This window comes from Meleagris gallopavo, chromosome 8 (assembly GCF_905368555.1).
Source record: "Meleagris gallopavo chromosome 8, MGAL_WU_HG_1.1, whole genome shotgun sequence".
Classification (NCBI taxonomy): Eukaryota; Metazoa; Chordata; class Aves; order Galliformes; family Phasianidae; genus Meleagris; species Meleagris gallopavo.
Window position 1 is genome coordinate 28,186,888 of NC_139411.1, and position 27,136 is coordinate 28,214,023.

Genomic DNA, 27,136 nt, shown 5'->3' on the forward strand with positions numbered 1-27,136 from the left:
ATATAGCACTAGCAGCTGTTCTAAGGTCTGGAGTTATTGTCTGAACATAGTATCAACATCAACACTTTTCTTCTGCTGTGAAGAACACCAGCTGGTCTTCGTAAACAGAGAAAAAGAAAAGCATAAACACTTCAGCTGCATCATTGTGTTTTGCCCAATTTTTTCTAGTAAAAATCAAAATCAGGGCATCTCTTTACTTCCTCCATACATGCAATATTCTTTCTTAATTCATGTCTTAAATCTACTGCCCATAAACGTATATGTTGGCATTGCTGCTTTCCTGCAAAATTTGTTTGATTTAACATCTAATTCCCAGTTACCCACATTCCCCATTTTTGTTGTTTTGTATTCTTTCACATTACCAGGTTCACCTATAGATGGTTAACCTCCATTTTTTCTATTTTTTAAGCATGTAACTACGAAATCTGCACCAAAGAAAACAGAAACCTTTTTATACCGTGTAACCACTAAGCACTGAAGAATACAATACGTGTGATAAAAGAATGGTGAGTAAAATTCTTAGCAATTACATAAACAACATATTTTGTTTTGAATGAAAAACAATTTTCTACAGTGAGATTATTAAGTTAAAATTGCTGATAATTAAAAAACCTGACAATTGGGCTTTTCCCCCTTGAACGGACTGTGTCTGTGTTTGTGCACATGTCCCGGGAGGTGTGTAGGTATATGTGTGGGACAGTCATTATTCAGACTTCTTCATATCTCACAAGTCATCCACTGGTGGCTCATGAATCACACATTGAGCAACAGAAGGTGAAGCCATTGTGAAGGATAGCTACTCAACCAGCATACATTTTGTAGATTACAATCTCAACCTTTTTTTTTTTTTTTTGCCTCTAAGCTGAACAGCTGTTTGGAAATGGCTACTGCTGTTGTTGGCAGTGCATATCCCATTTCTCCCTGAGTAAAACAGCTGAGTTGAGCATTCAAGGACCTTTCTGCCAGCAGTGCTGAGCTGAGTATACATGCACCAACAAGTCATTCCTGTTCGTCTGGTTCAGCTCTAAGGCTCTTAAGTGCCCAGTGAGGGAACTTTCCCCCATTAAATCGTATACTGCCTCAACTGTTTTAGAAAGAGGTAATATCTTAATATTCTTCCAGTTCTTTCGCTGTTAGGTTAAGATAAACCAATAATGAAAACCCAACTGCTAAAAAATTACCACCTATTCAAACCACACACATAACAGAACAAATCAGCTTTCCACACACAGACACTAAACAGAAGTTTTCCCTACCTTCCATTACTTCCCTACCTGTTCGTTTCCACTTTCTGCTTTCAAAGATGGAATCTTTGAAGAGAAATTGATCACTCTTGTTTGGCAACAATCTTCCACATTTCCACTTATTTAAAATCATTAGTCATTACTCATCCATTTGCTTCATAAGCGTATTAATTTTCAAGCTGCCTTTCAGATTTCAGGTCTGAAAAAAAAAAAAAACTACAGCTCAAAATGTTTGTTTTATAAGAAAAGTGGAATGTGGAAAATGTGAATTGGGTGCCATATAGAACACCTGGAAGAGGAAACAGTGAAGGATGCAAATGTGGGGAGGAGAATGGTGAAATAAGTGGGGCGCCTGCCATAGGAAAGCCAAGGAAGGAAAGTGCAGAGGAAAGAAATCTGAGTAGAGAAGGAACATGAAAGTGCAGAATTGCAAGGGACCTGGGATAAAAGTAGAAAAACAGCCCAAAGAAGCTGCCGGGTATGCAGATCCATCAAGTTACATGGATCAGTGTTTGTTTGGCCACATTTCCTGCTCTTGGCTGGTAGTCACTACTGACTCAGCAACCTACATCCACCAGTGGATGTACAAGAAATGCAAAGAACAGAAAACTGAATGTGTAGGAAAGTTCAGCTGCCTCACCTTGCTGGCGGTGCTCCTTCTAATGCAGCCTAGAATACCCATAGACCCCAAAGCACGTTGCTAGCTCGTGGTCAAACTGGTGTCCAGCAGGACACTCAGATCTCTTTTTGCAAAGCTGCTTTCCATCTGATTGTCCCCCATGGGTACTGGGTTACTCCTCTTCAGCCACAGGTCTTTGTGTTACTCTTTGTGTTACAAATAACTAATTTGTCTTTGCAGGACAAATAACTAAATAAAACACCTAACTTGTATATTCAATTTGCTTTAGGTGGTTGGAACATGGATTATTGCATTTTATCTCCTTGGTACAGTAGCAGGTGAGATACATTTTCTATAAACATTCTCACTAGAAGATTATTTTTGACAAAATAATATATAGGAGATAATCACTAATGTTTTTGTTTAAAATTAAGTTGTGATATGACTTATGTGTCATTGTATGGCAGTGTCTATTATTATGCATGGAACAGATGCTAAAGGCTCCACCTCATTTAATTTATTTAGAATAAAATACACAAAACTTTGTGCCCAAATTGCACAGAATAGAATTGCACAGTCATGTGCCCTCATTCTATCAAGACAGTGCACAAGTTGCCTCTGCACATTACAGCTGTTAACAAAGAATGGCTCAGCAGCAAGGTGCTTAACACAACAGAGGGTGCTAAGAGAGAAAAGCTGAGCTAAAGGGAGCAAGAGACCTATTCAATCAAGAAAATGCTAACACATTGAAAGAAACTATCATCTCATTCATTATAAGGCTGCTGCATATATATCCGTTCCTACAATGAAGTACAGTGCTGCTGGGCAAGAAGGGTGCAGGGGCAATTCTAACACACAGTCCTAAACATATTGCTTTTTAAAATTTTTGATTTAATCCTTTACAAGACAAGAAAATCTGTTGGACTTGATGACCTTAGAGGTCTTTTCAACCAGAATGATTTTATGATTCTACGATTCTACATTATCTGCCTGTAAGCGTCCAAAATACAAAGCAGTTTTTTCTCTATTCTAGGTGACGAAGTTTGCTACCCCAGGCTTGGCTGTTTCTCAAATGACCCACCCTGGTCCGGGATACCAGGGAGACTTCTGACAGGTTTGCCTGAATCTCCTGAAGAGATGAACATCAGCTTCTCTCTCTACACCAGGGAAACAGGAAATAACTCACAGGTGACATTTATTTTTTAACATCAAGAACTGTCTAAAGCTACAAATATTTATTAACTTGTTAAAAAGTCTAAAGCACTCAACATAGAAAATGAGTCAAAATGAGAAGATAGTCTGAAGGTATAGTTATGAATAAACACTGAAGTTTTGGGGGATAAAGCATGAAAACAAAATGTGGTGAAGGAACTCAGAAGTTCAACAGCTTTCCTGGTATTTTCTTGCATAAGGATGTGGCAATTTTTTTTTACAGTGTTCGAGACCACATTCTTCCTTGAAGTCTCTATGCTCTATGCCTCTCTCAATGCTGAAGTTAAGCCAGAACCACTCAAATTGCCTGTGCCCTGAAAATCTGAGCTAAGCAATGTGTAGGAATTGTAAGATGTGGGGCTAGGACCACATCAATTCAGCAGATACATGCAAAGCTGCTGAATCCCTTGCAGGCTCCCAGAGCATGCATCCCTTGTGCCATGCAGGAATGTTTATGATTCCTCTGCCATGAACTACAAGGGCAGAACTGCCTCAGGCACCACAGCTCTCAGCAATCCTGGTTGTCATGCCAAGAGTCCAGCTCAGCTTCTCTAAAGGAGAGAAGTTAAACCTGTAGTTAATTTTTACAACTTGCAGAGCAGGGACGCGTGAGCACACAGCACGCACTCAGCAATGGTTACTCATGCATCTTGGCTGTTGACAAAATAAATCAAAATATACCTTGTACTACTTGCCAGCCACTGAACTTCAACATATCTCTGATCTAGGGCACAACCCTTCCACACCCAGACACCCTGAGCTCACATCACAGATGCTGCATTTATTTAGATTCAATACAGTTGGTCACAGATCATTCAGAGCAAAAAGAAGATGTATAATTAAGCAGCTGGAAACAATTTGTGGTGGGCCAAGGTCAGTTTCACCACTACTGCATGCAGCTCTGCATGATATTCTTTCAGCTTTCCTCAATTGACAGGAAAAAAAAAAGAAATAGAAATATCACCTGCACAGAGAAACAAGCTGTTTCCTAAGTGCAGAGCAGCTCATGGAAGCCAAAGCTCAGGTGCTAAAAGGGCAAACAGAACCAGGATGCATGGAGTTTCCAGAGGAGCTCAACCAACTCAGGCCAACAGACATCATCAGATACCACAGCACTTTTGGGCTGTTTCATATGCCCAATATGGAGGTTATTGCTGCACTAAGGAAAACAAGTTAGAGCAACAGAAACCACATGTGCACAGCTTCCTTGGAAATGCAGTGGGACTGAGAAAGGTGAGATAGGAGATCCCTGGGACCATGCACATTCAAAGCAGATGTGAATCCTACTAAGCATGACCTAGATGGTATTTTAAAAATATTTAAAAGCATAAGTAGATACAAGAGCTTGATTTTTTGTCTGCTTGTTTACACACAGGTGATCTCGGCAATAAACTCCTCAACCATCCAAAACTCACATTTTTCCTCACGTAGGAGAACCTCCTTCATCATTCATGGATTTAGCAGCACAGGAAAAAAAGGCTGGGTGGTAGAAATGTGCTTGGTATGAGACAGCATTCTCTCTTTTCTATCACTGGTTGTATTTACATTCTGTCATTGTGACTTAGACACAAAGGTTCACCTCCTGTTTTGAAATTCATTAAATAGTAGTGGATTCCAACAAAGAAATTATTATCCAAAGTCAAAATGTTCCCATTCTGGGTGGTGCTGCACTGTCAAGGCTTCTTGGTCATCTCTGGCATTATGCTACTCTAGAGAATTTTCATCCCCCAAGCTCTACAAATGAGATCAAAGCAACAAACTGAAAGCAGATGTCCTGAGCCTCTACACGGGTGTCACAATCAGATTAGACAGGTCAATTCACTGTGTTTCCTATTGGGAACCACTGAACCATCTTTCAGCCAGACCTTTCTAAATGCTTGTACTCCTCAAGTTTCAGTCTACAAGCACTCTTCTGCTTCAGATATATTCAGCTGACAGTAAAAGAAAGAAGGGGAAAGAAGGAAAAGAAGCATATTTCATATTTCAAATATGAAATGTAGAAGCTACAACAAACCAGAGCTGCTGCAGTCTGGCCAGCAGAGGGTACAGTGTCAGAGGATACAGAGAATACAGTCAGCCTTGGCTCTGACAAAGAAGCAGTGTCTTTTGTAATTTCTTCTTTCTTAGCATTAGCAGAGAAAAGGATAAGATAGAAGAAGACCACTGCTGAATGCTGTCACAGCTCTGCAGAACTATTTTGTTCATAAATCTACGAAAACTTTTAATCCAGAATACCACATTTCCAAATTTTCCTGTAGAAAATAAACAGTAATTCTATCTGCCTCACTAGAAACTATTTCATGGTATGTCTAGAGGAGAGGATGGAGTCCAGAATTCAGTGTCCTACTACTCCAAGGTTCTGCTTTTCTTGTCATTCACCTTTAACCATTTAGCACAGATTTATTTTTGTTTTTGCTCCTTATTCTTTCTAAAACTTAAGTAAGCCTTAATCATAGAAATCTACAACTGCAGACTTTAATACAAGATTATTATAGTGGAAAAAAATCCGCAAGATTGTGGCCACTGCAAAAGTGAGCAGTGCATTAACTGTCTGCTGAATTAGAAACTTTCTAGTTTGCTCTGACCCATTCCAGTCTGACATCCCTTCCTCAGTGTTAAATACATTTGGTAAACAAGTTGACTTCCTATACTATTTAGTTAAGATGACCCTCAAAAAACTGCACATAGCAGCTACTGTGTAGTTGTGTGGCTTTTCCAAGTTATTTAAAATACATATTTCAGTAGCTTATAAAGTAAAACATTTTTTATTATAATCTTTCAAAATTGAGACTTTGGGAATGAATGGCTCATTACATTCTGCTTTATAAGAAGAATCATTTCAGTGTCACACAGGCTACAGTGAATAATTCTGTTCAGTAAATGAGAAATTGTGTGAATATGTTACCATTTAATGTTTATTCTGACATAATCTTAATCCTTATTTGCTATTTTATGTTTCTTTAAACACTCTGCTCTATGTGCTCCCACATCAGCTGTTACTGGAAGTAGAAAACATAAACTGCATTGCTGTCGATTGGAAAGAAGGTGCAAAAGGCACCTATGTCTGTGCAGTGAACAACATCCGTGTGCTTGGGGCTGAGGTTGCTTATTTCATAAAAACTTTACAGGTAAAAAATACAGCTTTACAAGCTACAATTCTTAAGGAAATATTGCGGGGTGAAGATGATTTGCTTTGATTTCAAACTTTGTCTAATATGGACAGTCAGTGCTTTAGGAAGATCTGTACAATGCATACAGTTGAGATCTAGCTAATTTTACTAATTATCAACTCTGTAAGGAGTTCTCACAGCCACAGAAGTCTCCATTCAAGCTTAGTGCGGTTGAAAAGAGGTGCCAATTGATTAAAGACCAGTAGGTGGCAATACCTTCCCATTTCCACACGATGATACAGGTAAGAGCATTCAGCGGAAAGGAGGCAAGAGACGTTCAGTGTTTACAAGAGGTTATGACAGAATAATACATGTGGTTATAGCTAAATCAGCATCTCAACTGCACCGAAATGAGCAGGAGCTAGAAGCACCACACAGAACCACTTGCTAATGCCACATTAGGTGTCTGCAGGCACAGTAAATTGTCCTGTTGCTTTCTAGTTGTGAACCCCGCATTCACTTTTACACACACTGCACAGAACTGCTCAATTGCAAAGTTTAATACTAGCGTTTCCCTCTGACTTCAAATAGACTTCGGACTGCTCAGATCAGACCCCTGCTTGGTTGCAGACTTGATGCTAGTCAGTAGGCATTCATCTTATGTTGTAAGGTTTATTCCAGAGACTGAAGGCAAAGTATCAACTTTACGAACACCTGAGTATCACAGAACGCTTCTCCAGAGGCCACTGACAGACAATCTCCTGTTTCTACCTAGGGAGCTCTAATAACTAGCCTCACACCTTTGTTTCTTAGTCTTCCTTCCTGGTGTAAAGTCCCAGCTCACTTGAAGTTGGGTCCGGTTTCTCACGGGATCTCTTCATCTGTCTCTTTTCATTTCAGATCTCCATTAGAGCACCAACTTGCAGTCTAGACCTCTTTTCCTTCCATTAAAAGGCTGCATAAATGATCCCTAGCTCTTTTCCTAAATTTACAAACTTCTAGATACTTAAGAAAAGTTAAGCTGTGTTGCAAATATATGAACTGCAGTGAAGACTATTCAAAGGATTCCGTCATCTCTTGATAAGCATAGATAGACTGATAGTAAAGATCTGTTTTTAAAAACAAAATTCATTACAAAAAAAAAAAAGCTCATGCAATTAAGCAGCCAATACTTGCTGACTTTGAACATCACAAACCCAGCATATGCCTGTATGAAATGTGTTCCCTGCAGGCAGCATACATGCTGATTAGTTTCCATTTCTGTCTTCAAAGCACACATAACACATCAGAATTGCAAGTCTTGAACAGGTGACACTTGGCAAAGGGGAGAATGCTTATCAGTCCCCTAAGCTGGTCAGTAAAAATCCCCCTGAGTGATATGATCACATCTTCTAAGCAGACAGACGAGAGAACAGACATTAAATGAGAAAGAGTTCCATAACCAACTCACTGAAGAGAAAGCAAGATCATAGTGATGGACCTTAAAATTAGGGGTTAATCCAAACAGGAAACGTTTGTATTTTGTTACCAGGGGTGACTGAACATGTAACCACGTACCAAGGCTGAGATAGCGAATCCATCATCACTGGGCATTTAAAATTCTAGATTGGACGTTTTTCTACTAAGTTTTAGGGTAATTAAAACAGTAATTATCTCAAGGAATTCTCACACTGTTGGCTAAGCAGGAAGTGAGCCTAGAGGTTCCCAAAGGCCCACAGTGTCAGACGCCTCTTTACTTGCTATTAAAAGCCTGTGTTCTTGTCTCCCAACCACCACCATCTTACTGATCAGAAACTCTTCAGATACTCCCCTCGTGAGATCCACTTAATTGGGCACAGCCTGGGCGCACACACAGCAGGAGAGACAGGCAGAAGGGTCCGAGGTATCCGGCGGATCTCAGGTAGGCTGCTCCTTGGGACGCACACCTAACAGGGTACACTTTTGATAGAGAGAAGCTTGTAGCTTGCTGGTCTACAGACCAGAATGAAATCATTGGTAGTGCTGCAGACACCATATATGAGTAAGCAGACTTTACGCTTCTCAAAAACAGGAATAGATATTATTTTTCTTAGTGAGGTTTAAAGTTCTTTAGGAGAAGGGCTCTTTTTTAGTATGTTTGCAGCATTACTGTCATCCACCGGGCTGCATCAGCACCACACAAAGACAAGCACCAAGTCAAAAATCTTTAGCCTTACTATTCAGTATGCTTGGCAGATCAGTAATAAAATCACTTGGAATACTTCCTTCTTAGTAATATGATGTCATTATGTATTCTATTGGAAAATGTTTTGCTTTTACTGGGATGAGTTTGCAGGAAGGTTCACAAACCCATGTTACTGCACAGCTGGTTCAGCCTAGCTTACAGTTCACATTATTATTACTCAACATGCCTTGTGTAAGGTTAAATGTCTGACATTGTAAATTGTCAAAAAACATTAACATGCTATATCTCTCTTACAATAAATGCGGGGTGCTTTAGGCTTGGACCCTGCTGGGCCCTATTTTGAAGGCACTCCTCCCGAGGTGAGACTGGATCCTACAGATGCCAACTTCGTTGATGTTATTCACAGTAATGCTGCTCACTTTCCTGCCACAGGTAAGTGTTCATGTGCAAGTAGCTGCAGAGATAAGAATACCACAGAGATACCCTGAGACACTGACAACATCACGTGTGCTCCTTAGGGTTTGGAATGTATAACACCACTGGTCACCTTGACTTTTATCCAAATGGAGGAACTCTAATGCCTGGATGCAATGATTTACTTCTAGAAATGAAACGAAGCGATTTTGAAGCTCTAATTGCAGGTAAGCATGCATTCCCAACACATTCAGTATTCTATTTTCATGAACTGTGAAAGCCTCTATTCCTCTGGGAGAAAACAAAATTGAAAAAAAATTGATTTTTTTGCCAGTTTACTCATAAGTAAGAAGAGGAAATAAGAAATAAAAGCTAGATCAGAATGGCGCTACTCAGGGAACCCTGCAGGGCAAGAGTAGTCAGAGGTATTGCACAGGCGAGGGTTTTGCTTCTGCAGTTGGAAATCAGACCTGCAGAGCATGTAAAAGTAGGGGTTTGGGAGTACACAAATCTAGCGCCCTAATGATGTTCCCAGGAGATGTATCCGGCTGAGGGAGGTGGCATGGCTGAACCTGCATTGTGACTCTGCCTGAGATTCCATCAGGCTTTTGAGTGAAAGGCAGAGAAATTCTTTGTTCTATAAAGCTTTTTAAAACTGTACTTAATGTAACTTGCTGCAACATCATATACACAGATTATATATACACTAATTTATAAAATACATGTATAAATACATATATATACCTTACTAGCCCACGCTGCTATTCTATTCCATGCCTCATGCTGAGGCAAGTACAAGTGTTGTACAGGATAAAGGAAATTATTTAATGGATGCTCATAAATTTTGTCCCAACAGACACTACAATCTTTGGAAGCTGCCATCACTCACGCAGCCACGAGTTTTATTTTAAGAGTATCCTCTATCCCACTGGATTCATTGGATATCCCTGTGAGACATACGAAGACTTTAAGTCAGTAAGTATGTCAGCCTGGGAACAAATGAAATATAAAGAAAATTATCAAGATAGATCACACAAAGCACACCTGAATGTGAATAATTCTGCTTGTGTCACCTAGCTAACAGAAGACCTGAGCTCAAACACCAACTTGAGCAATGCAGGCCAGTAGGAGGAGGCACAGCACTCAGCAGCTCTATTAGCTCTTCCACTTTGGAGAATTAATCTTAAAGCATAGCTGATACCACCGAAACAGGGGGAAAAAAATTAAACCCTATGCAATTCTCACCCTATATGCAAATAGCATATAGGCTAAATACATGGGTTGGCTCTGACAATAATGCCTGCTCTTTATCTCCATGGAAATTACAACAAATACAAGGAGAACAATCACACTATTTGATAGAGAAAATTCTCAGCTGGAAAACAATATTTTTCAACACAATCAGCACCATTAGGCAGTTCACACAGATGAGCATATGGAGATGCTCTTAATTTTGTGGTGTGACAGCTGTGCACAGCCATCTGGAATGTGGCTTGTCTTTCACGTCACTGTCACCACTGCTGAAATGCACTACCCACTCCTCACTGTGCTCACATCCACTGCTTGGTCTCCAGAAGCATTCAGCAAATGTCAATGAATACCAATGGCTGCCATTTTTTCTGCGTGGAGGGTTTCACTTCCACTCCACTGATTCATATCCACTTCCGTATCAGAAATGCTTGTGTCAGATTGCCCCTCTGCTGCCATCTGTTGCACAGCAACAAATGTAATGGAATATTGGTGGGAAGGTTCAGTCTCTACTGCCATACCACCAACATCCTCCTCTGGCATCCCAGGCTAACATAATACAATAGAAGGCATTACTTCCAGAGCAGCCATCATACATGCGATCCTTTTATCCCCCATATAGCATAGCAGACAGGTTCCCTTCTACTGTGAAAGGGAAATAAGGTTTATATTTTGTCCTATACTCTAGCTGAAAAATAAACTCCGCAAAACATTCAGACCATCATATGCACACGTGTCATATCTACTTATTCCATGTTCCACTCATGTGTGTGCAAGTGCAGAACATGATGCCTGATTTTATCAGATTACAACAACATACAGAAATGTCCCAGCTTTGCAAGGTCTGAACAGGATCCTGACCCTTAATTTTGTCACAGCCAGAATGAAAGATGTACTCCTCATTAACTGCTACTCTTATTTTTCCTAGGGAGACTGTTTCCCATGTCCCAAGCAGGGCTGTCCAATGATGGGGCACCACGCTGACAGGTTTCCATATAAACTGAAGAGAGTAAACCAGAAGTATTTTTTAAACACAGCAGCAGAGCCACCTTTTGCTAGTAAGTGCAGAACATCTTTTACAGTTATTCAAGTTGGAAAGTGATTGCTTTGGCATGATTTGTAGTCATCACAGAATCACAGAATCACAGAATTGTAGGGGTTGGAAGGGACCTCCAGAGATCATCGAGACGAACCCCCCTGCCAAAGCAGGTTCCCTACACCAGGTCGCACAGGTAGGCATCCAGGCGAGATTTGAATATCTCCAGAGAAGGAGACTCCACAACCTCCCTGGGCAGCCTGTTCCAGTGCTCCGTCACCCTCACCGTGAAGAAGTTCTTACGCACATTTGTGTATCAAAAGAGTCATGCTCTTTTGATACAAACATTGGCTGAGACCTCTGGCTGAAAAAAAATGCTGTATTATCAAAATTCAAGACTTTCATTTGCCTTCATGAATGAATTCTGACTAAGAAAATAGAACTTTCCAGGATGCTAGCACTTTTATATCTCTCCTATCAATGACAATCCGGTTTTATTCTGCTTTTTTTATTATTTTAATGCAGGCTGGAGACAAAAAGTATTTATCAAACTGTCTGGTGTAAAAAAAATGAGAGGGGACATAAACCTGATATTCCATGACACAGAGGGGAATACAAAAGAATATGAAATTGCCAGGTAGGATAAATTAATGTTTCTCTATAGCATTGAATGCTACTAACATTAATATCTTAATATCTTTAATATGTTAATAAGCAGTGCAAAGCCTTATTTGTTGCACAGTCTTATTAACATTCACTATGAAAATAAGCTGTCATGTAGATAAGATCTATAAGGGCAGAAGGATAGCTGTGACAAGTAGAATTCACTTTCTTTTTCATGAGTCCTGCGATTTTACAGTGACATAGGAACCCCACCTGACAGGAGAAGGGTCACATTTCTAGGAATTGCTCATGAAAAGAAGAAAAACTGCACCTTTTCTACTTATGTCCTTCTGGCTGTGATCACCTGTTGCATACTCACATTAGCACAACAGCTCTCACGCTCACTTGGACTGCATCACACACTGATGTGTTCCCCCCACACGCCAGTAACAGACTCCCCACACTGCCGGTAGCTTGCTGCACAAACTCACACAAAGGGAAACTGTGCCTGAGCTCTTCAAACGTGCAAGGTGGAGGTGTCCTTCCTCCCTAGGATTTACTAAAAACTATGATACAAATGGCACGTTTATGTGGGCTGCACAGTGCTGAAGACACACAGACTGCTACGGCCATCCTAGCTCTGCCTGGATCACACCCCGGTGGTCTCCTGCCACATGCCCATTGAAGCTTTCCAGTACTGCTTTTTGTCCTCTCCCTGCTCAGAGCATGCCACGAAGTCCTGATCCAGGGCCTGTGTTGCTGAAAAGAACAGCAAACGTGCAAATTTCTTTGTAACAAAGGGAAAAAGCTTAATCATGTGATGAATTCATTTTAATCCAGTAAGTCCTTTATCGTTACATCACTCCTGTCTGCATTCTATTTCCAGTGGAGTCCTCTCCGGTGACAAAGTTTATACAAAATACCTTGATGTTGAAATTGACCCCCAGAAAACTAAAAAAGTTGAATTTCTCTGGAATAAAACCATATTCACTCTGCTCTGGGCAAGAATGGGAGCAGAAGCGGTCAATATAATTCATGGAGAAGATGGACGTTGGTGAGTATGTCCTTTTAACAGATCAAAAAGAATAGGAAAGGAGCTCAAAACTCTAAGAAACAGGATTTAAAAATGGTCTTGATAAACTGGACACGTGGTTTGCAATCAGCAGCACAAACTTCAGTACTTTCAAGGCCAAGATACTGCTCTTTGGACAGAAACTGAAACGTTCCAACACAAAGCAGTGAAAAAATGTTTGGAAAGGAATCCATCAGTGAACAATTTAAGGAGCATGTGGTGCCACAGCAGAACAACTACAAACCAACAAGTCTTATTCCCAGGTGCATTACTACACAATATAGAGGATCCAGAGAGTAATTATTCTAAATTAATTGGCTGGGCTGAGAATGTAACCAGGAGTAGGATCACGTATGATGCACACAGATTGAAGTCCAGATAAAGAGCAAGAGGAAGAGATTTAGAAAAGAAAATCTGCATAGAACAGGTGGAGGAAGTGTACACCTCAAGACAAAAAAGCTGAGGGTGGGGCATAAAGACAGATAGACAAGTTGTGAAAAAGCACAGTGTACTGTTTCACATGGCTATGGGTTTAGGTCAATAACTGATTGGTATATTTTACAACAGAAAAAAATAAATGTTAGATGTCAGGAAAATCTTTCTTATCATTTGGCGTTGGCACGGATTATTTAGATAAGGTCCCCAAAGAAGCTGCAAAGCTGTGGGAAATCTAGTGAAACAGATGGCCTCACTTAAAAGGGGTTAACAAGGCGGTTTTCTGACTTCTTACCTAGAGCTCTACTTTTGTGAACCTAGAGATGAATTACATCTTTCTACCAAAACCCAAATTTTACAGCTTCCCCATAAGAAGGAAATTCGCCTTGTCACTGCTAACAAGTGAATGCCAATAGGCTTTTGGGAAGGCTTGCATGGGATTATGGAGCAAATTAACCTCAAGGTGAGAGCTGACGTCTTTTCTGTGCCTTTCCCTTGATCAAAGATTTTTCCTTCCCAGGTCAACTTTCTGCGGCCGTGGAACAGTGACATATGGAGTTCCCCAGCTACTTACACCTTGCTAGAGGTCACCAAGAGCAGCTGTTCTGTACACCACAGCTGAGTAAATGACCAATGTGTGTGGCAATGACACTGTACAAGGCTATTAAAGCAAATTCTTAAGCTGACTGTTTCTTCTTTAATTTTGACAAACGCATTTGGAAATTCTGAACTTTTTCAAGTCAAATTCAAGTTTATTGCACTCTAAGTATGGAAGCAACTGAAAATCATGTATACTTATAATACCAACACAGTCTTACTCTAATAGTATCCTGAGAAAAGTAGGTAAAAACTTCATTTTAAATGTATTTTGCAGGTTGGAAGAGGGAGTAGAAGCATACTCCATCCATGTTGTGAACATCCTGGTACTGCAGTGCCTCCAGGAATGGAGACTGCTTCTCAAATTTTTGGCTAAGACAAAGTACGGTATCCATTAATTTGAATTTAGGTTCATATGATACTGTTCTGTGGTCAGATGTTTGAGAAAAACAGATGAGCTAGTTCAGATTCCTGCATATATTTATACATATAAATAAAGAGAGGGAATACATTATTTCTTCCAGAAAGTTTTATATTTAGCATGATATGTTTGACCAAGCCATTTTTAACTTGAAAAGTACCCAGACCTAAGAAGCAGACTTCGAGCAACAAGACTTTGAATTACTCCAGACTTTGTAAACACTGGGACTATTTCACATTGAAGCAAACACTGCTGTTCTGCAAAGCACAGTGTGCACGAGCCACCTAGGGCTTTAGGAGACCAAGGCAGTTGGCATTTTTCCAGTACAAAGACCAAGTCAAAGTTAATGACTAGGAAGAAAATGAGTTAATCTTTTATTCCCTCCCATTTCCCCATTTTGAGAAGCAATGCACAAGCTAGATAGACTTCCAATAAATGTCAATAGAAATACATTATTTTGAACATTTGCAATGAGTATAAATATTTGAATGAAAACTTAAAAAAAAAAAAAAAACCCACACCCAAACACAACCCTACTCATACATAGCATGAGTATAGTATTCTTGCCTAAACACTAACCAAACAAAATTAAAAGTACAGTTAAACACAAGTCTAATGTTCAGCCAAGACAGATTTGCAGCCGTCAGTGCTGCAAATCCCTCAGGCCTAACAGGCAGCAAAGGAAGCACAGACAATGCCAGGAAGGCCCACACCACGTTCCAGGAGCAAGCTGTGGCCTTCCTGCAGCATGTGAAATCCATTCCACTAATGGACCTGCTTCAGGCCCTCTTCCTATTTTAGATATCGGCATGTTCCACACTAAAACATAGCTGGGTCTTTATTTGCCACTTGCTTTCTCAAAAGCCATCCTTCTTTTGACAGCCCCTGAACTGAAGTTTTCTGGCCCCAAGAGCCAGAGCAGTCTACAGAGAGCAGTGGCTGGGCCACGAGATATAGGTTTGTCCTGTTTTTCAGTTTGTCATATTTTTTTCACCATGTTGTATCAGAGAAGCTGACTACTTAGTATAAAATCTTGCTTAAACCCTTTCCATTAGCTCTTACATTAAATTGGAAAGATTGTTCCCACCTCATTTTGAACAATTACTTAGTTCTAGCAGGACATTTGATGTTTCTTCTGCATCACTGATAGGAAGATACTTAACAAAAAATTGCTTCTTCGATCAAATATTAAACACTGAGATCTAAATGAGTATCAGAAGTAATGCTTTGGAAAAAAAAAAAAAAGACAACTTTTAACCATAGAATCATTTGAGTTGGAAGTCCAGCTCCCCTGCAATGATCAGGAGCACCCATAGCTCGATCAGGTGCTTAGAGCCCTATCCAGCCTGACCCTGAATATCTCTGGGGATAGGGCTTCCACTTGCATGGACAACACTTGATACACATGCACACAGCTGGTATCCAGTTGGTCTTTCCCCGAAACAGAGATTAGGGAATACCTGTTCTTGAAAGTTACGTGTTAATGTAAGAAGTAAAAAAAAAAAAAAAAAAAAAAAAAAAAAAAGAAAGAAAAAGGACACTTGCTAGGTGAAAAGTTGCTCTGCATTTTGCTTGTTTATTTTTGTCCACTTATGCCATTTTTCTATGGATGAACAATGAACAAGCCTAAGGGGTTCCCAGATCCAGGACTGCACATTTGCACAGACTGTTTTTCACCCTTTAGTTGATGTCTTTAGGACATTGACCTCCTAAGTTTTGTAATACTGCTACAAAACACAAAGCAGCCAGATCCTAGTGTCTAGGTGAATTTTGTATGTTACTGGTTTCTGAAAGTTCATTACTTAGACATTTTCACAAAACCTGGGTTATAATGGGAGTATATGAAGCATCCACAGGGGCTGACACCCATCCTTCTACATCCCAGAACTTCAACGTGGAAACAAAACAGACACTAGGAAAAGGTCAGACTCTTTCATTAGGAGAAGACCTACAGACAAATATTCCTGATGGAACAAGGCTTCTCTGAACAGAGTTGGTATCAGAAAGTGTGCACAAAAGACCCAGAAGGACAGGAGCATTCCACACAGAGCCACTTGATGTGGGTTAGAGAAGCAGTCTTAAAAACTTATCACCTAGTAGACTCCCACATCCCAGCTATACAACACTAAAAACAAAAGCCTTCCCAGCTAAGAGAATCCAGTTCTTCACAACATAAATTACTGCTTGGGAATTGCCCTACATCTGGAGCAACAACCTCATTCTGGGTTCCAGCACATCAACTCAAGAAATCTACATATGTCAGTTTTAGACTTCACAGATAAATCAGCCCTAAAGACATTTTCCAGTTTAGATATAAACTATAATCTGAAATAAACAAATTTTACTATCTTTCTAGGAACACTTCCAAGGATACAGCAAAGTATAAAGTACATGCAAAGTTTGCCCATTACAGCATGAACTTCCTAGACTGCACAGTAAGTAGTTCAGGTTTGGTGGAGATTTATTTGTCTTGTCAGGTGAATGGCTTAAAGGGGAATGGTAGCACATGTAGCTGTCCTTATGCTAGTTCTAAATTAGCAGGCATACAACCTAGTAGCAGGACAAAAATCTCTCTGGACTTGAGCTAAGCCACTAGCAGATTTTGCAGCACCATAAGCTCCGCTGGAGACAGGTAACATAAAGCTGACTCATATGTCTCATGTGTGGCAGTCATACATTTAGGTTGCAGGGAAGAAAGATCAGGGCCCTTTTCACCATAAGAAAAATCAGCACCAGGAAGACAGGTGGACTTGGTAATCAAGCAGGTTTGCAAATCCTAGCTGCTTCTTTTTCCCGCTGTTCTAGATGCTTCGAATTGGGATATTCTTGCTATTTCTTCTCTGCACAGCCAGAGGTAAGTATATGGGGCTATTGTTTATAAAGCCTTTCTATGATGCTTGACCTTGTGAGATATTTTTCTGCACTCATGCAGAATGGGTGAGCAACGAGATGAGCTTCTTCCTTGGGGAAAACTGTTGATTTTGAGAGCTGAGACAAGGCAACAGCTGGACTATGCACTATTTAAACTGGAGAATTTTCAATAGGCTGAGAGATGTCTAGAGAAAAGAGTCTGTATGTTATAACTACCAGTCTGCTCTTTACTCATTCAAATATTCTTGGTCCGATCTGTGTGCTACAGGCTCTGAAGTTTGCTATGACAGAGTGGGATGTTTCACAGATGATATACCATGGTCTGGAACTGCAGAGAGACCAATTTATAGATTACCCTGGAGCCCAGAACAGATAGGTACCCAGTTCTTCCTTTACACAAAAGAAAACAGTAATAACTATCAGGTAAGAACTAATGTGGTTTAAATATTGGTAAATTACAAAGCTTTTACATGTCTGTACAAATGAACAGAGTTCAGCTCTGCACAATTTTGATGCGCTCTTTAAGAAAAGAGTTTTAAAATTTTAATAATTTAACATCTATAACAGGAGATATCTGCAGTTAACTCCGCAACAATTGGGAGCTCAAACTTCAAAACAAGCAGGAAGACAAGATTTGTTGTTCATGGATTTATAGATGAAGGAGAAGAAGGCTGGCCCGCAGATCTGTGCAAGGTACGAACCACAGGAAAATCCTGTCCCTAGGAAGTTCCTCAGTTGGCATTTACAAATATATCGCTGTACATTGTTTGCTTTCTCTCTCTCTAATCACTATATTTCATAGTACTTTTAGCGATAAGAAAGGGAGAAAAGAGGACATATTTAAGCTGCTAATAATTTGAAAATATGTTGTTCAGTATGTTGAGGAAAAACATTAGGGAAAATGCATGAAATTTTTCACTTTAGTGAAGTGAGTGACAACAGGATTTGGCTCAGTGAGAGTCTTTTTCCTGCTCAAAACAGCTCAAACCTGGAGCTCTTTGCTTTCTATTGATTTTTGCACTGACTCTACAATTTCTCAAGATGTTTCTTAATCTTTCTCCAAAACAGAGCTGCAATTCAAATTTGTGGCCTTCTCAAATCCTCTAAACATGGTTTCCATTGCAGCTGCGAAAGAAAGCTGCTAGTCATACAGCACACAAAGCAAAATATTAGTTCATGGCACATGATCTATATGGACAATGCTTTTAATTACGTATTCACACAACTCCAATTTTCTTTAAATTATGTATTCCTATTTTACTTAAATGAAAATTATAAGGAATATAGTATTTCACATTTATCAAGTATTTCACATTTATTGCATCCGTATTGCCTGCTTCTCTTTGTTACTAGCTCAAAAGAAATTAAATTTATTTGACAGCTTCTTGATGAAAAATATCTATGTTGATTATCACTTTCAGGACATGTAGGATTGACTGTTGGACTTGTTAGTAATTTGTTCCAACTAACAGAAATAGATTGATCTTTTAATAACTTTCTGTTTTGATTCTTAAGATGTTCCCATATGTATTCATGCAGCATTTATGAATTTGGCTGTATTAAGCACTATGAATCCATTTCAGATTGTACTTCCATGGGACTATTTAATTTTAATTTTAATTTTTTTATTTAATTTTATTTTTTACAAAACAGAGGATACTTACAGTGGAAGATGTGAACTGTATTGCTATAAGCTGGAAAAAAGGTGCAAGATGTCAGTACTCTCAGGCATCGAACAACGTCCGTGTTGTAGGCGCTGAAATTGCATATTTTGTCAACGTGCTCATAGTAAGAATCTCCTAATCATATAACTAAATATATAAAGCTGATCTGGAAACTTTCATGAATGCGAATGTAAACAGCATTTTTCTACTCAGTGATTATTTTAGAAGTTCAGCTGGAAACAACAGACTTATTTCTGAGCTGGAGAACTGTGATGACAGAAGGGTTAGTCAGCTTAGAGGATTGAAATTCTCCAAGATAGCTGAACAGTTATTCCATGGATGTTAAGAGTTGTAAAGAGCTGTGTAGTTTTAAATATGCAGAAATAATAAGCAGTAAATTGCCTTTTTATGGAGACAAAAATCTACAAAGAAGCTCTGAAAAGCAGCTGTGGTCATCAGAACAACTGCTCTCAGGTGAGCTGGAGTACCCGGGGCCAACAGGGACCCTCCCAGCTGCCTCCAGGGAAGCCATCGTGCAGAGCCTGAATGTACAGAAGGTGTAATATGCCCCCTTCTCAGCCACTTTACATGGGAAGCAACGATTGGTTTGAAGCCTTTTTTAATCCAATTGCTTTTGACACATATTCCCCATACGAGAATTCCAAATTACTCTTCGTGGGTCTAGGATGTAAAAAGGATGTTGAGGCTCTCAGGATTTGATGCTAGAGCTGTCTAGAGTTTTAAGAACATCCAAATGAGGGCAGCAGATGAATAAGCAGCTTTGAAGAAAATACATATCTGTGTTTTGGATTTAAGTACCTAAACTGGCAAAAATGTACCAAAATCCTATAGGAGCCTATAAGAGTTTTCAGCCCATTTTTAATTCTCTCTGTTGTTGATAAAAACGGAAGTAGAAAATTATTTTCTAAATATTTATTTTCTCAGGATCAATATTCATACTCTGCAGCCAATGTCCACATCATTGGTCACAGCCTTGGTGCACACGTGGCAGGAGAGGCTGGCAAGAGAAGGCCAGGGATTGGAAGAATAACTGGTAAGGGAGGGATTTGAGTCCCAGCTCATACTAAAGACACCATTGCTTAATGAACAGCACAGGAGCAATGCTGTAATGCAGCAGCATTCCACTGTCATTGCTATAAGTGAGCTCAAAATAATGAATGTACAGATTCAGTAGCTATCGTTATTGGGTGTTATTAAAAAAAAAAAATATATATATATATATATATATCTCCAGCACTCCTACACCTACTGTATACAATCTTAATATTATTTTATATAACATATCTAGATCTCTTCTTCCGTACATGACACAAACATTTTTCTTTCAGGACTGGACCCTGCCCAACCTTATTTTCAAGACACTCCAATTGAAGTCAGGCTGGATAAAAGCGATGCAGAGTTTGTTGATGTTATCCACACAGATATAGCTCCCCTAATTCCCAACTTAGGTGAGCGTTCAGCTTTACTGTATTAGGACCTCATCATCTGTGCTCTGTGCACTTGAGAGTCATAATCAAGACTCTGGTGTGTTGATCAGTGCACAGACAGAAAAACATACCATTAAAGTTACTGAGAACTTAAGTCTTAAAGCACCACAGATAAACTTTAAGCCAACAGTTTGAAGAACTGTATGAGAAGCGTATGAGAGAAGACAAATTTTAAATGTATTTACCTCTGCTTTAAATATTCCAGGTTTTGGAATGGCCCCAGCAATAGGACATCTTGACTTTTATCCAAATGGAGGAGTGGAAATGCCGGGCTGTAATAAGAATCCTCTTTCACAGATTGTAGATCTTGATGGCATCTGGGAAGGTAAGGATATTGATTATATTACAAATTCAGAGGAAGGTCAGCTTCAAAATGTAATGACTTCATTCAGGTGTTTTGTATTAACTTTTCATGTATGCACCATCAATGACAAATACCCAGTGCAGTGAAATTGTTAGCATGTTCAAACATACCACTTTCCTGTAATTATTCTCATCCACCGATCAAATAACAAATAAGACAAAGGGTTTGATCTGGAAATCTCCTTTAAAGTACTTAGAAGTAGAAACAAACAATACTTAACCATTCCTAAAAATTGTAAAGGGTCTGTAACAACACGTACATCTTTATTGGTGGAGAGGAACATTAAGACTCCCACTTCTGGTTTGGGATCTTCAGCTGCAATTCTTCAGTGTAGAGCAGTACATTTAATTATTATTTTTTTAGTTAGCTATTACAAATCTGGGTTGCACTGAAGCAATGTCATTGTGTCTATTTTCAGTCAGCTAAAAAAAGATTGGCAAGTGGCTGCTCTAATACACTTTTAGTTCTTGTTTCTTACAGATTTAATAAAAAAAAATCTATTTAAAATTTTTTTAAAGTATAAACTTAAACTGCACATAACAGAACATTTAAAAAGAAAAAAAATAATTCACTTCTAGAAACTTCTCAGTGTACAATTCAAGCTCTGTCTTACATTGCTGCAAACACCTTGAATTCTAGAAACCCATCAACTTATTTGTGATACCTGGCCTTTTTCTCTCAGTTTTATTCAAAGCAGCTGGAAGCTTTTTTTTCTTTTTTTTTTTTTTTCCCCTCTCCAAAGAGTAAACTTGTTATCAATAATAGGGAGTTAAAGCACAAAGAAGTAACAGTCTTGTATATCTTCTTCTTTTTAACCTAAATTCAGGAAAATCAAAAAGAAAAAAAAAACAACAACAACAAAAGGAAAGTAATACATTCACTATTTTAAGAGTTTCTCTTTTTTAAACACCTTCAAATAACAATAATTCCTCAGCTGTAGTAAATCAGCACTGCCCTAGAAGGTTCACTGTTAGATACTTGGCATTTGTTTTTCTTCTGTTACGGTAATACAACGTTGCCTACAAAAGATCTTCTTTATGCAGCTCTTGTTTCTATTGTGAAACCTAGTCACCTTACTTCCTGGGAGGGGGAAGAGGACCTGGGCTGCAAGGTCAGTCCTTGCAAAGCATTTCAGGTTCACACCTTGCACCTGCTGGATCGATGACTTTCTTCAGAACGTCAACTCGTTTCAACAGCAAGGTTCACATCTCAAGTTCACAGCTTCAAGAGTGGTGATGAGGCTTCTGAGGAGGGATGACCCATTCCAACAGCACAGCAAGCACAATGTGGGTCTCTTTCAACAGAAATGAAGAACTAACCTGAGAGCATCTTTTCACAGGAACTAAGGACTTTGTAGCCTGCAATCACCTGCGCAGCTACAAGTACTACTCTGACAGTATTGTCTACCCTGATGGATTTCTGGGCTATACTTGCGGTTCATACGATGCTTTTAAAGTAAGTATTTTTCATAGCCTCACTATGGGCTGTTTCAAAAGCAGTGCACTTGTCAATACATCTGAAACTCTATTTACACTAGCTTTCACCCAATGGGCGCACATGTTAGATAAGTGACAGACATCTTACAATGGCTTAGGTGAACATGAGCTAAAGTAGGAAAAGGTAACAATGAACCAGGGATAGCCCTGGTACACTGCTGCTGCCCTAAAGTATTACTGGAGTTGGTGTGGCTCCCTAAGCCTACTCTGGTGCATCAAACAGGGAACAGGTAGGAAGGAGAGCCTGCCCCAAGCACCACCAAGTCTATTTGTTAAACAGCAGCAAAAAGGATCTCATACTATAGTAGATAAGCTTTCAAAATAACAAGAATTATAATAATATGTAACGGCCTTGATAGGGTCAGTCTGTGGTGGAAGTACTTTGGTGACTTAAGATGGCTACAAGGACAAAGCGCATTAGTTGTGGACCAAGAGCAGGGAACCCTTCCCTGTGTCAGAATGAGAGATATTGAACTACCTGAGTGTAGCAGCGAGGCAATGGGCTCATCATATCCCACAGGCAGCAGAGAAAGAAGAAAGCAGAACAAGGAATATATAAAGGTATATAAAAGGAATAAAATTGATCTCCATACTTTCCGAGTAGATGATAGAGGCTTTTCAGGTCACTCTGGGAGAAGGCAAAGACCTGTTTCTGTCACCAGGATACAAAGCTGCTTTCAGGACAAAAACGAGCTTTGTCTCCTTTCTTGAACCAATCTGGAGGTCATCTTTCTCATCTGCTGCTGAGAAAGAGACTCCTCCTTCTCCATGTTCCTGTTCAAGAGTACTCAAGGATATCACTTGTGCAGCTGGAGTGAGCTAGATGGCATGAGAAAAAACATGGAGTCCTGACAAATCAGAGCCTTTCAGAAATCTAACTAGCTTACACAGTCTTTCTCTAGTCACATAAACGGCTCCTCGAAACTCACTGCTGCTGTGATTCATGACCAGTTAAAAATAAGTGTTATCACTAATCACTCTAAGCTGTCTGGATGATTTTATTAATGCATTTATTTCATTTCACTAGGAAGGCTGCTTCCCATGCCCAAGTGGTGGATGCCCCAACATGGGTCACTATGCAGATAAATTCAAAGGGAAAACTTCAGATTCTTTTGTAAAACTTTACCTGAATACTGCAGACGCCAGAGATTTTCCTCGTGAGTTTTGATAGTTTCCACTGCTACTACTCCTTGTAAAAATGCTTTTTTTTTTTCCACATTTCACGGTTAATTTTAACAAATGAAAGGACCTCACAGTGGTGCAAATGGCTCTTCAGTCCTTTGAGCCTTTTGCCCTCTTCTCTTCCAAAACTAATGCTATTTTGTGCCCACCAGTTGGTCTGAAAGATGTCAGACTGTACAGCCAAGTGGAAGTCAGTGAGATGTTGGGTACTACAAGGTACATGGAGGAAGGATGATAGGCAATGCACAATAGTCACAGAAATATCTTATTAAATATTTTTAAAGTGTCTGTAACCATGGCAGTGGTTAAAGACAGAAAGAAAGGCCTGAGAAGATGTGAAATCTCCAATTTTGGAGACAGTCAGAACTCCATTTGTCAAAGGCCATAGAATCACTGAATGGTTTGGGTTGGGAGGGACCTCAAAGATCATCTAGTTTTAAACCCCCTGTCATGGGCAGGGTTAAGAGCAACCTGATCAAAGCTGATCCTGTTTTGAGAAATAGATGGACAAAATTACTTCCTTTAAAACATAAGTTATTCTAAATGTCTCATAAAATGTCTTTTGCTTCATCTTTGTAAAAGAAGAATCGGAGAGAGAAGAGCTACTTTTGTTAGTTGCAGGCTAAAAGAAAGTTCCCACTCATAAGAACATACCTGATTTTTTTTTTAAGCTTATTTTATGGTATGGATCAGCATTTATTCCCAACTTCCTTCTTTTCAGCTTCACTGTACATAAAAACATTTGGGGTCAAATTCTCAGGTCTATGTTTATTTACCACATTATGAGCGAGTGTTTTTATTTGTAACTTAGTTTTGTGTGTTCCTTTTTTCTTTCTTCTTTTTTTTTTTTTTCCCAGAAAGTAGTACAAATGTCTGCCCATTTCTCATGTTGATCATAGTAAGACATAATAACGACAGATCTGACTCACTGGTATATTGAATGGTTGTAACTCAATGAAAAACTGTGAGTCCCATGTATGAGAGCATTATGTTAATTCCATCCAGACCAGGCAGCCTGGGATGTAGCCTTGAGCTGAAAGTACAAGGCAGTGATAGTTTCTTTTGCTTTTAATTATGGTGTACAGAAAAAATATATATCTAATCCAACTTGACATTTTGATATTTTGAGACTGTTTCTCTCTCTTGGTGCTATCCAACTTACTGTATTTTTTCTGTGTAGTTTGGAGGTACAAAGTATCTGTGAAGCTCTCTGGAAGTTCTAAAGTAACAGGATATCTAAATATTGCCCTGTATGGCAATGATGGAAACACAAGGCAGCATCAGATTTTCCAGTAAGTTCAACATTCAGTGGAAAATAAACTTCTCTTTTAGAATGCTTAAGCCTCAGTTACAGCTCCTTGATGTAAATGCAGAGACAATTCAGTCACTCTGGATTTATTTTAAAAGGGAAAAGCATGCAGAATTTTAAAACATTAGAATTTTAAAATGTTAGAATTTGGTGCAATCTCAAATTGCTTTCTCTATCAATGTGATGGGAAACCAGTGGCCAGATTATGAACCATGGTGACCCAAGAGACCATACACGTTTGACTCAGTCACAGGACTGTAAGTTTGAGAGCCTGTGGTAGAGAATCAGGCAGCAGCTGGTGGATAATCCTTTTGGTCAACCAAACACAAAATCTGTATCAGATAAATCAATTTGTATTATATGAGATTTCACTTATTTGCAAAATGTGGTATAAGCCCTACTCACATAAGCAGCAAGACACAGCTCTCCCTTCTCCATGGGGATTTTCCTATAATTGCATCTTCTTAGTAAACTGTGACTGCAGCACAACAAGGCTATCTGCCTTTTCTTCTGACAAACTCTGATTTTTTGAATGAATTTCATAGGAGAATAGAGAATAATGTTGTTACCATGATATAAGCTAAACACTGCCTTACAACCAGCTTTCTATTGACCTTGCTACCACAGCCAAACAGTTGATGAGACTAGTAATTATTAAATGCCAGAAAGCCTCACATATGTAATACACTATTTTTCACAGGGGATCCCTCAAACCAGACAACACTTACACAGCCTTTGTTGATGCAGAACACAAAGTTGGACAAGTTACAAAGGTTAAATTTCTTTGGAACAACAGCGTGGCAAATCCAACTCTGCCTAAACTGGGAGCTGCAACTGTCACAGTGCAATATGGAGAAACTGGAGAAATGTGAGTATATCCACTGTGGAAATCCCAGCAGTTATTTGTGAGGGCAAATGACAAAATTATATGAGGGACAAATGCATTTGCACAAGAAAAGGTGCTCAAAGCATTGGAAGGAAAAGACTCTAAGGAACACTTTTAACTTCCTTCCTTTCAAGATACTGCTCATTCATGATTCCATTCACTACTGTTTCAACTCTCTACCTTAAGTAACTTCAAAGAAAAAATAGTTCCAGTCTTCAGAAGGGCAAATTTCCTGTAAAAACCTTTGGATGAGAAAGATTAGTACCAGCTTAGATTATCAGCATAATTCTTGCCAAGTTCCTATCTGCTGTCTGCAAGAAATGGTTATGTCTGAGCTTGCATCTGGATGCCTGATTCAGTGTCAGTGGGAATCAGAAGATTTCCATTAATATCGATGGTCATTGAGATTGACAAGACAGAGAGGCAATAATACTTCTAACATTTCAGTGAATACGGAAAATATTTGGAAGCTGTACTTATAAAGCAAAATACAAATTGATATAAGCTAAAACATACTTCTGTAGACTGTGGAACAAGGCTTGGATGCTCAGATTATAGAAGTATATTTTACTGATCCAATGTAACTTGTGTGCTTGGGCTTTTTAAAACAAAACCCCTCATTTTCTTTACCATGTATGTTATTTGACCCACCCCATGACTGGGTGTCTAGAAGAAGGGGTACAGCATATGTTCTAGGCCCATATACAAATGCACAATTAAATGTAATCACTTAAAAGACAATACTGCAGACAGAAATAGTTTCAAGCAAAGCATAATGATTACATCCCAGCAGCATTACCTCTCAGCAGAGGTAGTCCAATTGTAATTTCTATTCATCAAAACATGTTGCTTACCAAGTGTATTCCTGTAAATAAGCACTCGTTCTTCTATTGACTCATGCCCTTGCAAGTGGAGTTGCGTTCATCCTTCTGGTGATGGTAGTGATGGTAGCACACAAACTGAGAGGGAAACAAAAAAAGAAGAAAAGAAACTGTAGAACTGGAGGAGCACAGCCAACTAGAGTAAATACAGTCCATCAGTACTACCACCCGCAGTAGTATTTCAAACAGGTGCTTAGATTTCCTTCTTCTGGGGGAACATGGTTGCGTCAAATGACAAGTCTGGTTGAGATAGCAAAAAAAGAAATCCACTTCTATAATCTCTGTAAATCTCAAGAACTCAAGACATTTCATATGTTTTTGGTTTTTTTCAGATTCAATTTCTGTGGTTCTGAGACAGTGAGGGAGAACGTTCTGCAAACCCTTACTGCTTGCTAACATGGATGCCCAAAGCCTCGCTGCCAACAAATGCTGGTCAAGCATTAAAGATCAGAGTCTGCAGTCTTTACAGCTATAATAATGGAAGCTTCACATGCTGATTAATAAATTGTACCTGTTACATGTAAACATGCAAAAAGAAACCTTCCTTGCCCTAGCATGCTAACGATCAATCAAAAATAAATAATAATTATACAGGAAATTTTAATATATGAGGGTTGGTTTTTTTTGTTGGGTGGTATGGGTTTTGTTTTGTGTTTATAGATATCTCTCTATAGACAAGCCTGCAAAATACAGAATTCTTAGAGCAGCCTTAGGAGTGAACAAGCCAATGCCCATTGAAAAAAATCCCCTGGTTTCACTATGCTTCAAGATAACTTCAAACAAGGGGAAGAAAGGGGGGC

General features: G+C 39.2%; 2 protein-coding genes across 2 annotated transcripts; both read left to right on the plus strand.

Annotated features, from left to right (window-relative positions):
• The first annotated feature begins 409 nt into the window (after positions 1–409).
• LOC100549271 (pancreatic lipase-related protein 2-like) lies at positions 410–13,817 on the plus strand. The gene is made up of 13 exons (XM_031554512.2): positions 410–506; positions 2,153–2,201; positions 2,897–3,051; positions 4,451–4,576; positions 6,069–6,203; positions 7,977–8,085; positions 8,665–8,781; positions 8,868–8,990; positions 9,620–9,738; positions 10,940–11,069; positions 11,573–11,684; positions 12,537–12,704; positions 13,678–13,817. Exons 1-13 carry the CDS (start codon positions 504–506, stop codon positions 13,739–13,741), a joined length of 1,410 nt encoding a protein of 469 aa, XP_031410372.1. The 5' UTR covers positions 410–503; the 3' UTR covers positions 13,742–13,817.
• Positions 13,818–16,980: 3,163 nt separating this feature from the next.
• On the plus strand, positions 16,981–26,732 carry TPL (pancreatic lipase). Its single transcript, XM_010714818.3, has 12 exons — positions 16,981–17,029; positions 17,315–17,469; positions 17,614–17,739; positions 18,700–18,834; positions 19,656–19,764; positions 20,060–20,179; positions 20,424–20,543; positions 21,922–22,037; positions 23,106–23,235; positions 24,441–24,552; positions 25,270–25,437; positions 26,669–26,732. The coding sequence occupies exons 1-12, from the start codon at positions 16,981–16,983 to the stop codon at positions 26,730–26,732; spliced, it is 1,404 nt and encodes a 467-aa protein (XP_010713120.2).
• Positions 26,733–27,136: the final 404 nt, after the last annotated feature.